Here is a 12,897-nt window from a genome sequence, read left to right on the forward strand (position 1 = left end):
AAAGTGGGTGCCCTGGATAGCTCTCTGCCTACCCCTTCAGAAACAAACGCATGATGTATTTATGTAAAGTGTTGTATAGCTCGATAAGTGTATCTGTGTGCAAATATCTTTGAGCGGTGACCCAAATGTTTCGACCTGGCTTCACCTACTTACAGAAATCAGTCATTTGTTCCTAATATTAGAAAGATATTGGCAGTCTACTCTGAATTTGTATCTAGATCAGGTCTTGCGATGATTTATTTGTGGAGTGTTAGCATTTTTGAATCTTGTATACAATATGTTATATTTTTACACATTTATTTGTTTATTTATTTTATTATACACAAGAACATCAGCAGTTTACACATACAATGAATATTGTTTCAGTTTTCTTAGTATAGTACTGTTCTTATTTACTAGTTTTGCTCACGGCTACCCCGCGCGAAAAAAAAATTTTGCGGAATAAACTATCTCTATACTAAATTTCATTGAAATCCGTTCAGTAGTTTTTGAGATTATCGTGTTCTAAGAAACAGACGCTGCAGGGTTTTTTTTATAATATGTACATTCACACAATGATGTGACGAGCAAATTGCCTTACTTAATGGTAAATGACTTATAAAACTCACCACTTAAACTCAGAATAACAAAGTACTGTATAGCATCGTTCCTCGCTTGTTACTCTGAGACATTAGATCTCAAAGCTAGTGATGTCATTCATGATTATACGTTAATAAAATAACATGTTAAATTAAAAGTTAGAAATATTAAGAAGTCGTAATATAAAAAGGGTAAACGTATTTCATGTTACAGGTTGATTTTTTTAAGGTTTAATTAATAACAATATGGTAATATCTTTCTGATATTGTTTGTTTATCAGTCGCGTAACCACACTCTTGAAGACCCTTCCCCAGTGCAATAAAGCGACGGTCTTATTGTTTTCAAAAATTATCCGTAAAATAACCTCAACATGACGCCTGTTAACCAGGGCCCCGAGCTAAGTTGGTCCTATTCCTTTGGTTTTGGGAGGCCAATCAAACCGGGGTTTCGTGACATTTTGCCACAAAGAACCCTCAACTTACGCCCCGACAATGCTGGCAACATAATACTTAAACCACATTTTAAATTTCTTATGTCCCTCTTTGAAACATAATTTCCAAGAAAAGACAACATAAACGAAGTCGCGTGCAAAACTAGTTTCTAATAAACACAGCCACTCCCCCAAAACTTAATTCCCTCATTCCCTAAACACAGCAATCATTGTCACTCAAAGAACGTCACGCAACGCGACTATGCAAGAAAATAGGACGAGCGTTAGGCCTTTGATTCTTGTTATATTTTTACCAGGTTAAAGAATGGTAAAAGTAATGTGTTATTTGTGTTTGTTGTATTGATATGGATACTTAATAACATATTTAACTTAATTCGATCGATAGCCTACTTGGGTGTGGAGCGGACAGCCGAGACGAATGTCCGCAAGTTCAAATCCTAAGGGCACACACCTCAGATTTTTCTAAATAATTATGTGTGTATTCTTTGTGAATTATCGCTTGCTTTAACGGTGAAGGATAACATCGTGAGGAATCCTGCATACCTGAGAAATTCTCTATAGGAACTTTGAGGGTGTGTGAAGTCTACCAATCCGCACTAGGCCAGCGAAGACTAAGGCCTAATCCCTCTCCGTAGTAGAGAAGGCCCGTGCCCAACAGTGGGACAGTATATGTATAATACGGGGCTCATATTATAACATCTTTACGGAATTAGGTATATATTAATTACAATTAAGTACCTATTGTTAGTTTACCCAAAATTATGTAGTTTGTGTTATCGCAACCAGTGGCGAAAGATCCATATAACCCGATTCCCGCCGGCTTCCCTTTATGTAGAATTTATTTATCATTAAATCGATTTCCAGATCGCATTCATGCACATTAGTACTTATATGTTGTGTCGGGTTCCCTTTTGGAATATTTTACCTTTCGCCACTGATTCCAGAACCCTACGTTTACTGCATTTTGTCATTTGATTGAATAACTTGCACTACAAATGGCCCTTGCTATGTACAAAGCCTCTGTAAGCCGATTGACGGCTTAAGTCTACCGGCGGCTTAAGTTCGCCCACCTGCCGGCAAAACTGAACTATTTGACGTACAGCGTCATCTATGTTTGGAGTAAATACCTATGGTATAAAAATATTTTTAATTAGCAATTGTTAATGTTTGAACGTTTGATGTTAAAATTATAATTAAATATAAAAAAGTTTGGCCCCCAAATTGTTTGATTCAATAAGGTGATGTACAGAGATCAGTTTAATTGTTAAATAATACTTAAAAGTAAAGGAGCACAAGACTCATCATAATAATATAAATGGACAATTTCTGAAGATGTTTGAACAATTGTCAGATGTAAATGTCGAAATCGCTGAACGGTTTAGATGAATTTTGGCAAATCAACTATGTCCTGGGTTAATTTTGTTTTTATTACGGAAAAGGTATTACGCGCAGAAAAACTACCGACTTACGCTAGCTCACATTTACATGGCGGAAACACCACCGACTGATATCTCGCTCGCTCACTTTTACATGATCCTATGTTTATATTTATTTGGATTGGAAAAAATTGATTTGAAATATTCATATTTTAGAAATTTTAAAAAACAATAATTCATGATTCATCCTTTATATAACCTTTGGGATTATTGGAAATTTTAACTCCAAAAGACAGAGAATAAAACATACAATTTAATTTGTGCAGAAATATAAAAAAGAACCATGTAACAGTGAGAAAACGATTTATAAATCAAAAACAAAATTCTGTCGGTCATCGCTCGCATGAAGCATGCATAAATAGCTTAAAATAAACCGTGATACGTGTATCGATCAACCAACCCCTATTTACAAGGGGTGGGCAGTGATAAGGTTCATGGAACTCTGGGCCCCTCAAACGCAGCCGACTTCCGGGCGCCTCGCGCCGCACCCCAGCGGCTATACCTTTGTCATTTCCTTAGTCTATGTTACTATGTAGGAACTAATAAAGCATGTTATAACATCAGCCCTGTATTATACTGTCCCACTGTAGGGCACGGGCTTCCTCTACCACTGAAAGTGATTAGACCTTAGTCCACCATGCTGGTATAGAGTGGATTGGTAGACTTCACATTCTGGAAATTCCTATAGAGAACTTCTCAGGTATGCAGCTTTCAAAGCATATAATAAACATTATTATTTCTATAATGATCCTATCATGTCAAGTGGGATAGAACATAAAAAAATGGACCTGCGATTTTTTTAATAACAGAACAGGGCAAATTGATCCTACTGCATCTGATTTAAGCGAAGTGGGGTCCAGTGTCAACTGACAAGATGGTTACCTCTCACCAGTCGACACAGTTATGCCGGCCTGTTTGATACACAGGCTGAGCCCGGAACACAATACTCACTGGTCCTCTATGAGGTGCTCGCTATCCGGGCAGATAGAGACATTCTACGAAGAGCAAACCCATAGCATTTACCGTCTGAAGTGGTCACTAAAAAAACGAAATCACAGTTAGTAATTAACCCAATCAATAGAAACCTTATTTCCCTTTTTAAAACTTAGGTCATAAAGAAACCTAGTGAATACTAAAATCGATAAAGCGATTGAAACAAGAGATGGATGCCTCTTAAAGCCGCGGAGTGCTTTTACGACACATTATTAGTTATCAGCAATGACGCAGTCGAGGGCTTATGCGCTTTCATATGTGTCCTTGCGGTTAATTGAGAGATAGTTTTGCTCGTGGATCCGATCGCTTCCGAACTTCTATCAAAAACTGTTAGGGATGCTACTTGGAAATGAGACTAAGAGATGTATTGTTCACGGACTCAACGATATAAAAAATCTTTTCTAAAATAATGTGGCTTTTGAAATTTCTGGTAATGAAAATGTTACTGCCGTGAGCACGATTATGCACCACTGGAAGCATTAAAAAATAGAATTGAAAGCAGGTGACCAATGTTGCATAATTTACATGAATATTCAAGGCAAGGCAAAGTGGTCCCAACTGCACCCGATGGTAAGTGGAGTGGGATCCATTAGAATGTCCATTGACGAGAGATGAGTACCCTTTGGTAGTAATCAGATATACACAGGCTAATCCCGGAACGCGTACTTACGTGGGCAACTATGGCCGTGGTCGCTATCCGGGCAGATATAAAATAAATCCTACCCCCAGTAAATCACTGAAGAGGCGTCTGTCAATAAAGTTAACAAAATCAGCATGCCTATAGTTTGGCATTTGAAGGTCATAAACGCAATTGTATACTTTAATAAAAACTTAATTCCCTAAATGTTTTTGTTAATGAAAAGATTCCAGTATATAATATTGAGCTGTTACCTATTTTAACAAAGAAAAGAATTTCGTTTTAAATATAAATTAAATGCACTACAATAATTACTCATAATTACTCGTTTAAAATTATTACGTGTTTTGTTTTCCATTTTGAGTGACATTTAGGATTTAGCGTCAAAGGGTACATTGTATACATCCATAACCGACATAATACAAATCGTTTATTATTAATGCGATGAATGAATACCATCGGAGTGGACAGACGGATTCATTTGCGCAAATGGCCGCCGTGACGTGCCCATTGCTACGCGTTACAATGGCGCGCTAAAAATATTAAAACCATTATGAAGATTTGACACGAACTGTATGCGGTACGTCATAGACAATCTTACTTCTTAATAATGATTGAATGTTTTAGAAACAGCTGCACCGGTTTAAATGAAATTGACACATATAAACCATGTCATGAATTAGCACATAGACTTTTTATCCCGGTAATTTCCTCTTATGGGAAAAATGGGATGTTTCAGTCAGATTTTTAAATATGGTTTTCGCGTCTTATAGTTAGCACTATAAAGCTCTGTAGTACAGGTAGCACTATGAGTCGTAGCAGTATTTTTTTTAGCAGGAAAGGTTTTACACGCAGGTGAATCCGCACGGATAGACCATGTACTGGATTAATACGCAGGATGTTCATCCCGCTAATTTGCTTCCGTAAAAACTAATGGATTATTTCATGGAAGACCAGCGCCGCGGCTCGCTTGCGGCTAGTGCTGAACAGGAACCGTTTCGTACTCACACCATGATTGGAACGATACACTAATTATGCAATTAATATTTTTTTATTTACTTTTTCATTGTTATATAATTTTATGTGTACTCGTGCTAGTGTCATTTTTGTTTCGTTTTTATAATTTCCTTATTTTGTTTGTAATTTGTTGGTGTCATGGTATTATGCGAATAAATTATTTGTATTTGTATTTTGTATATTGATAGCGCTGACATCGTACAAGTGGTAATATAAATTGCAACAATGTTTTACGTATTTCAGTAGTGGGAAATGTTATTGATACAGGCTGAGCCACCTAGTATTTTATTATAATACATTGTAACATAAAATTACCTTTATGAAGGTACTTGATATACCATGACCTCTTAGATACCGAGTTACATAAAACTAATTATCAATGCAAGTAGATGATGAGATGAGCGAACCGCTCACATACAAAAATCTTCCATCACGCAGTAGTATGCGGAAGTTGTTTGTTGTTTTTATAATGGCAGTATAAATATGCTGTCTGGGGATCGGAAGGTCTTGCGTACGGTACCCAGATCTTTCAACTTCTATCGGTTTATTAACACGATTTATCCAATGTACCATTTTTTTATGTCGGCCCGCTTTCAACACCAAGGGAACCCTGCAAATGGGATACTGGAATCCTCCGGCTTAACGACTGCAGGGCCCTGAAGGAAAGATGGGAGGTTATATCTGGAGAAAGATGTGTGAAGGAAGAAGGGGCCCTCTTAAGATGGGAGGAGGGAAGAAGACCAGGAAATGTTAACGAGCCCTCATGGGCCTCAATGTAAATTGGCAACCACGAGGTATACACACTTAACGGGTGCCTAGGACCGCGACAAATAGCCCCCAGTGCGTTGGCGTGCATTCAGTATGGAGATCGAGAGCAGAAGAATTGCCTGCCCTCCCCATCCTGCCACAAGGCAATTACCTAAATATCGTAAATAAAATTGGCTATACAAGTCACGTAAGAGCGCATCAAAGGGCAGAAACGAGACTAGAGAATACCCAGTCTTAGCTCAAGTTAAATATGCCTGTCCAGTCTCTACAGTCTCTGTAGCCGAAATCGGCTAGAAGGACATCATCATCACTTAATTATGGTTGACGGCACGCAGTCGTCATAAAAACTAATCCAATTCTTCACTGCAGGAAGAAAGACAGCATTTTGTTTATAGGAAATGTGAGTCAATAAATGTGACGCCCAATACATGAGTATGACTGGGCGGTGAGCCAAACTCGCGGCGCCGCGGCCGTGACCGTCCACTTGGATTTGTTTATAAAAATGTTTAGATGTAATACTGTGTATAACGAAATGAATGAATGAATTACTGCCTTGGTGCCGTTGTAATTGTGCATGGTACGAGTACGACTACCATCCTGAGGTCCTAGATTTGAATCACGGGTCAGGCCGAAATCAATTGTTATTTAGTTTATATTGGAGTCAGGAAATTCGAGGTGCTATCACACCACCTTCACGGGTCGCGGAAAGCACGTAAAGCCGTTGTTCCTGCTGATAATCTCTTTATGGTTATATCGGACTGCCGTCTCATTGAACTGTAAGAGTGAAGAAACAGAGAGTGCACCTGGGTATTGCGAACACAATTGTGCACTATAATATGTCCTGTGTACCTGGTTGGAGATTGGCCGCCGAGCTGAAATTCGGCTAGGAACGAATCAATCAATATTATAAGTTAGCTTTACGCAGTGTAAGTTCTTTCCCGATAATGTCATTGTGTGTTAGTCTGGAAAGTATATATTAATCTATTGTCTCCTGCATCAGAAGGGGCAAGAGTATGAGTATGTTATTAAACAAATATTTTAACAGCATGAGATGTGAGTTAACACCAATTAAAGGGGCCGTATGGAGGTACATTAGTGTAAAAATGCGACAAATATTCTTAATTAAACATTGAAAAAAGCATTGTTTATTTGTGTAGCAAATTTTATCCAAATTCGTTCAGCATTAATTGGGTTTACTTTATCAAATATTAAAATCTAAAAACACACGTGTATACTTAGCAACAATTTAAAAAAAAATATTTTCTATGTTTTTGCGTTATCATATATCAAAGTTAATAGACATTAAAAACCACGACACTACAAAACTTGCTTTGGTGTCGTCACTTTTGGCTTTCCATTTTAAAGTTAACGTTATTAGTTCGAGAAAATCATTCCATTTTTTAACGTTCATGGCAAAGTGACCCCACTGCACTTGATGGTAAGTGGAGTGTGGTCCAATAGAATGTCGTCTGACGACAGATGATTACCCCTCGGCTGTCGACATAATTATGCCGAGTGTTGGAACCGGATATTCACAGGCTGATCCCCTAACATTTACGTGTGCCACTATGGCGAGTTTTAACACCTTGTTGTTTGATATAAAACAAATTCTACCACCAGCAATATATTTATACAATATGGGGAAGTTTTTTATTCCATGGTCACGCTATAATTCAACCTTTTTGAAGTTTTTTTATTGCGTTGAATGATGAGACGAACTTGCCATTCGCCCGATGATAAGCGATACGACCGCCCGTAAATAGTAGAAACACCATCCAACACCTTGAATTATAAAGTATTGTTTGGTATTCCACTGCACTCGCCATCCTGAGACATAAGATGTTAAGTCTTAATATGTCTAGTAGTTACACTGGCTACAATTTCCTTCAAACCGGAACACAACAGTGACTACACACTGTTGCTTAGCGGCAGAAATAGACATTGCAGTGGTATCTACCCAGGCGGACTCTGACCTACCACCAGTAAGTGTATTGATTAAAGCCACGCTATAAATAAACATGAGCTATAGGAAAACCAATTTGGTGTGCATTATATTTTATGTGCTCAGTAGTGCAGACTGTTAAAGGAATTTTAATTACGTCGTGTTTACTTCAGCCTGCAGGTGCACAACAATATCGATGATAGCTTTTATTAAAAGCAAACTTCCTATCAATCGTGGTTGCTGTTTATTATTTGTTTTGATTATAGTTTAAAGATATGGTGAGGTTAGTGAAAATTCACGGCAAAGATAAGATGTAGTTAAAGTTCAAGTAGAATGGGAAATACTATCGTACTCCACTCTGAGGTCTCGGAAGCGAATGTCGGCAGGCAAAATGGTTTATTTTTATTTTGACCACCAAGACAACAGAGTGAATTTTATACAGAGATACATTCATAAGAGACATAAATCTGGCGTTTATTGACTATTGGAAGCTCTGTAGTAAAAAAATATGTGTAGTAAACTTAATTATAAGGTAAACATTAATAGTGAACTATAACAACAGTTGATATAATTTTGAGATTCTAAAAACAAAGTAAGAAACGATGAAATAAATAAGTGGCCTGGATATATTTAACTCTAGCATTATTTTTTACATTTATTGCATCTTATATGTTTTTAACACAGTTTACGCTATCTTGACAGCATTATATTTAGTGGCGACCTTAACAAATATGAAGTCCCCGGTGAAACCAAAAAAAGATTCTGTTTTTAACAGTTTCATACATAAGAGCGTAACAAAAGATCTTCAAAGGCAAAGCGCGTGGCCGCGGACGATTTTCCAATTCGACCCCAACCCCCCCTCCCTAAGGTCGATACTGATTATATTGACTACACATTGAATTACTGGATTATTTTGTGAGATATTGGATTTTTCTTCACAGTATCAGCCGAGTTTGGAATTTTTACCCAATTATACCTAATGCCTACACATGTGGAAGAAATATGTGTATCAGTTGCGCTTCTAGCAACTCCATCGGTGATAAAAAGAGTGTGTGTAATCGGAAATAGAATCTATAGATGGATTGGTGTCACTGCTTACCTCCTTCGATATTAAGGATATAGTGTGACTGTTTACTGTGTTGTGATAAAATCGGACAAACATAGATTTGTCGGACTACGAATGAAGACTGGTTGTTTTTATGCGTCGAAGTGTTTGTTTATTCCCATCTTCATATTGACCATGGTTTCATTTTTATGATGTTGTTTATCCGCAACGTTTTCCGGGACAAGGAAATGGAATATTATTTACAACCTTACTTCTACATGATAATTTTATTAGGATTAAGTAAATAACATGACATATAGATATATGTATTATTGTACCTACGTAGGGTCACCAAAAATTATGAAAATCTTTCTTGTTATCAAGATAAATTTATACATATATGGAAGTCACAGGAATGATTTAATGATTTCAAATATTTTTTCCAGAAAATGCCTAGAAAAGGACTCGCTCGGGGTGGACAGCGTGGCGGTAGGTAGTCGACTCCGGGGCGCGATGGGTACCCGCCCCCCGGCGCGGTTCTGGCCACAGCTGTGGGCGACCGTCGTCAGGAACCTGCTGCTCAAGAAACGGGACACTAGGAAGACCTTGGCGGTATGTTAATAAAATCATTGTATACTATCCCAAAGTGGCGAAGCGTCCATACAACCAGATTCCTACCGGCTTCCATTTTAGGTTTATTTACGTTTGTGTTTTCTGTAAAATAAGCCGTGATATGTTGTCTAAAGCATTTTTTTGCCACGGGTTACCTTTTGAAGAATTTCATCCTTCATCACTGCTGTCCTATTGCTTGGCACAGACCTCCTGCTAAGAGGGTTCAGGCATAAGTACAACTCGCCAGATTGCGGGTTGACAGTATTCATAAATCTTCTTTTTAGGTTCCCTGACGGTAATTCCCTTCAGCATTAAGATGACTGATAATTAACACAGAAGACACTAACTTCCTAAAGTCAAAGGTGTGTGTTTTATGGACTAGGTTTAAGCTGCTACCTTCGACTAGGCAGGCGATTCCATTCGCCTATACAGTAGGTTTCTGGTTTGAAAGTCGTAAACTATTGCTCAGACAATTATGAGTTTCTGATTTTTAAGTATGATATGTACATATTTAGAAAACAAACTACAAAGAAAGAAGCAGTTTACTGTCGGTATGCGTTTGATTGTAAGAATGTAATTGTCAGTAGTTTGGACATGTGCCAACAATCAAAACTTTACGGTAACATAAACAGGGAGGAAATACTAAAATTCCTAAATCTGTTACAAACGAAATAACAAACTTATGAGAAATGCTGAATATTTTTACGATGACACGCAAATGTTTCATATTTTATTTCCTGATCAGTTACAGTGAGGAACACTCATGTCCAATTGAATCACTACTATTCAAGAACTATGATTGTTTAAAAAAATATTACTAATATATTTAAGGGCAGCATAATTTTCGCGACTTAATAGACGGCTTGTCTGTGTCAGTCGGTATTTAACGTAAACTACACCCATCACAAACATTAGCTTCCAAAATTGAATTGTTACTACATAAAGACTCTCGACTTGTTCTTTTTAAATTACGCGAGTTCATTCGTTCATACTCGTCTGTTTTTTCAATTACGTTCTAAATTCAACCACAATCATTTCCATAAACTTTTCAGCAACACAATACTATAACTGGAATGTTCTTTCCACAGGAGGTCCTAGTGCCCCTCTACTCTCTGGGAGTGCTGATCTTCCTGAAAATGCTTGTGCCGAACCCGAACTTCCCAGAAGTGCGTAAGCCTGGCCGACTCTTGCGCATCCACCACGACGCCTTTCCCGAGAACCACTCCGTCGCCGTCGTCGCAGATTGGCTGAATGCCAATGGGACGGTGGTAAGGAATATAAGTTAAGGAGTTATCTATAACAAACAGTTATCTACAGTTGAAGAATCAGGTTAATTGGTTTTATGTCTGGCTCGAAGGATCATGACGTAATTGTCAGTATATTCGTTCTCTTTGCTTTTAAAATGCTTTTGTAAAAGTCTATACTGTTTATATTGGTATTGGTCAATAGGCGAGGCTTTGGCTTGGTTGCGATTTCTACCAATATCTTCTGCTACTAGGTCAGCCTCAACCGTAAGCTTCTCTGCCGTAGTTCTTGTTCCAGCCTTACAAAATTTTCAGCAATTAGCAATACACGATAGTGTTTATGTCCAACCGTCCAAATTTTTCCAAAATTGGATTATGAACATTTTTATACTTGGAATTTAACTTTATGATAAAATTTGAAAAAGAGTTGGTCAGTTGAACATAAAGCATAGAGGCGACAAATAATCAACCAAAAATAAAGCTTATTCTATTTTCCAGGATTTTTTAGACAACATAAACGGCATGCTGGTGGCGTCAGGGCAGCATCCCATCCACTGGATCAAGTACAACAATACAGAGGATTTGAACGATGCGTATCACAACGACGCTAGGAACTTTCCCATAGCAGTCATCTTTCATACAGACCCTAGCTCGCTTAATGAACCTCTTCGGTGAGTCTTCTGTGATGAAACTGATAAATTTAACTTCGTTATTCCTACCTACTTTCACATTTGCGTTAGTCAGTCAGTAATTTAAAAAGTTAGAGTATCGCTATAACTATTTTTCGTATTTTATTGTGGATTTTTATATTATAATTTTCTTTAGGCGTTTCGAAGATATTACTGTCTTCATACTGACGCACTTAGAATATTTAACCTCTATCACCCTGCCCCAATAAAAATCGTAAATTTCACAGACGATTAATCGTATTTCTGATATAAAAAGTCAATCTCATAATTTAAAATGAAAGTTGCAAATATTAATATGATCTCGGATCTTTATGCCTTAATCTAATCACTAACTAGGGCAATATAGCTGAGTATTTTCTACTTCCAAATCGATCAGAGAACATGCGTAGCTATTAAAATCTTTCACTAATAGACTATAACTCCTAATAAACATAATTTCAGCTACACCATACGGACCAATCCCTCCCACATCGGTACCCCCTCCACAAGAACACTAACAACGTCCCCAGCAAAATGTAGAGAGAGGACGGGAGTGAAGGATTGGTCTTCCGACTGGTCGCGAGGAGGGCAGTTGATCCCTCTCTCAGAAATGCACAGGGAAGACACGTGTCCAGTGCTACAGTATTATTACTCTGGCTTTCTGGCGCTGCAGACTTTAATAGATTATATCAAGATAAAGGTACGAAACTTATCAGAATTAAGAATAATAAACTGTTAAATTAAGATGTACTTATTAAATTCTAAGCGGTTATTTCATAGATGCTGCCATATTCAACATGAGCATTTTAGATATTGAATGCTACTAATAAAAATTGAACACCTTTTTCATTACAGGAATAAATAGGTCTTTTGTCTTATCCCTACAATTTGAGATATAGGACCTTTCAAAATATGTTTTCTACGAAGCTTATACATACTTTAAGTTCTTTAATATTCAACAAACTAGACACAATAAATTAAACAATCTCTTTCCATTCAACAGCTAGATACAGACTCGGCGATTCCACCACCTCGCATTGACCTTCGCCAGTTCCCAAAACCTCAGCACACTGGCGACTGGCTGGTGATCTTCAGGGTCATAATGCCGATGTACATGGTGATGACGTTGTCCCAGTTCATCACTTACTTGCTGATGTTTGTGGTGGGGGAGAAGGAGAAGAAGATCAGGGAGGGAATGAGGATCATGGGGTTGAAAGACTCTGTGTATTGGTGAGATATTTTGGTATTATAGATATTAGTGTGATCGTGTATGGTTATATAGGGTCGTTTTGACATCGCGTTAAAAATGAAACCACATACATGTCTTTACCTATGGTCACACTATGCTAAAAATTATTCATGAGTAATAAATATTTTAACCAAAATACCAGTTTTGCTTTTCTGACTTTTTAATTATTTTGTAGTTTAGCGCGAATATGGCATCTGTCTGTCTGTATCTGACTGAAAGTGTGATGTTACCGAAGTAACATCACACTTTCAGTCAG

The 12,897-nt window shown here is 37.6% G+C and overlaps 1 protein-coding gene across 2 annotated transcripts in view; it reads left to right on the forward strand.

Moving 5' to 3' along the window:
• LOC115455719 (ATP-binding cassette sub-family A member 5) overlaps positions 1-12,897 on the forward strand; it is a 61,168-nt gene that overhangs the window by 22,135 nt on the left and 26,136 nt on the right. For both annotated transcript variants that reach the window (XM_037436823.1, XM_037436824.1), the window contains exons 2-6: positions 9,315-9,480; positions 10,569-10,748; positions 11,223-11,395; positions 11,855-12,092; positions 12,396-12,622. In XM_037436823.1, the coding sequence (XP_037292720.1) occupies positions 9,315-9,480; positions 10,569-10,748; positions 11,223-11,395; positions 11,855-12,092; positions 12,396-12,622 (984 nt within the window). The remainder of the gene's footprint in view (positions 1-9,314; positions 9,481-10,568; positions 10,749-11,222; positions 11,396-11,854; positions 12,093-12,395; positions 12,623-12,897) is intronic.

Source organism: Manduca sexta, chromosome 9 (genome assembly GCF_014839805.1).
Source record: "Manduca sexta isolate Smith_Timp_Sample1 chromosome 9, JHU_Msex_v1.0, whole genome shotgun sequence".
Lineage (NCBI taxonomy): Eukaryota > Metazoa > Arthropoda > Insecta > Lepidoptera > Sphingidae > Manduca > Manduca sexta.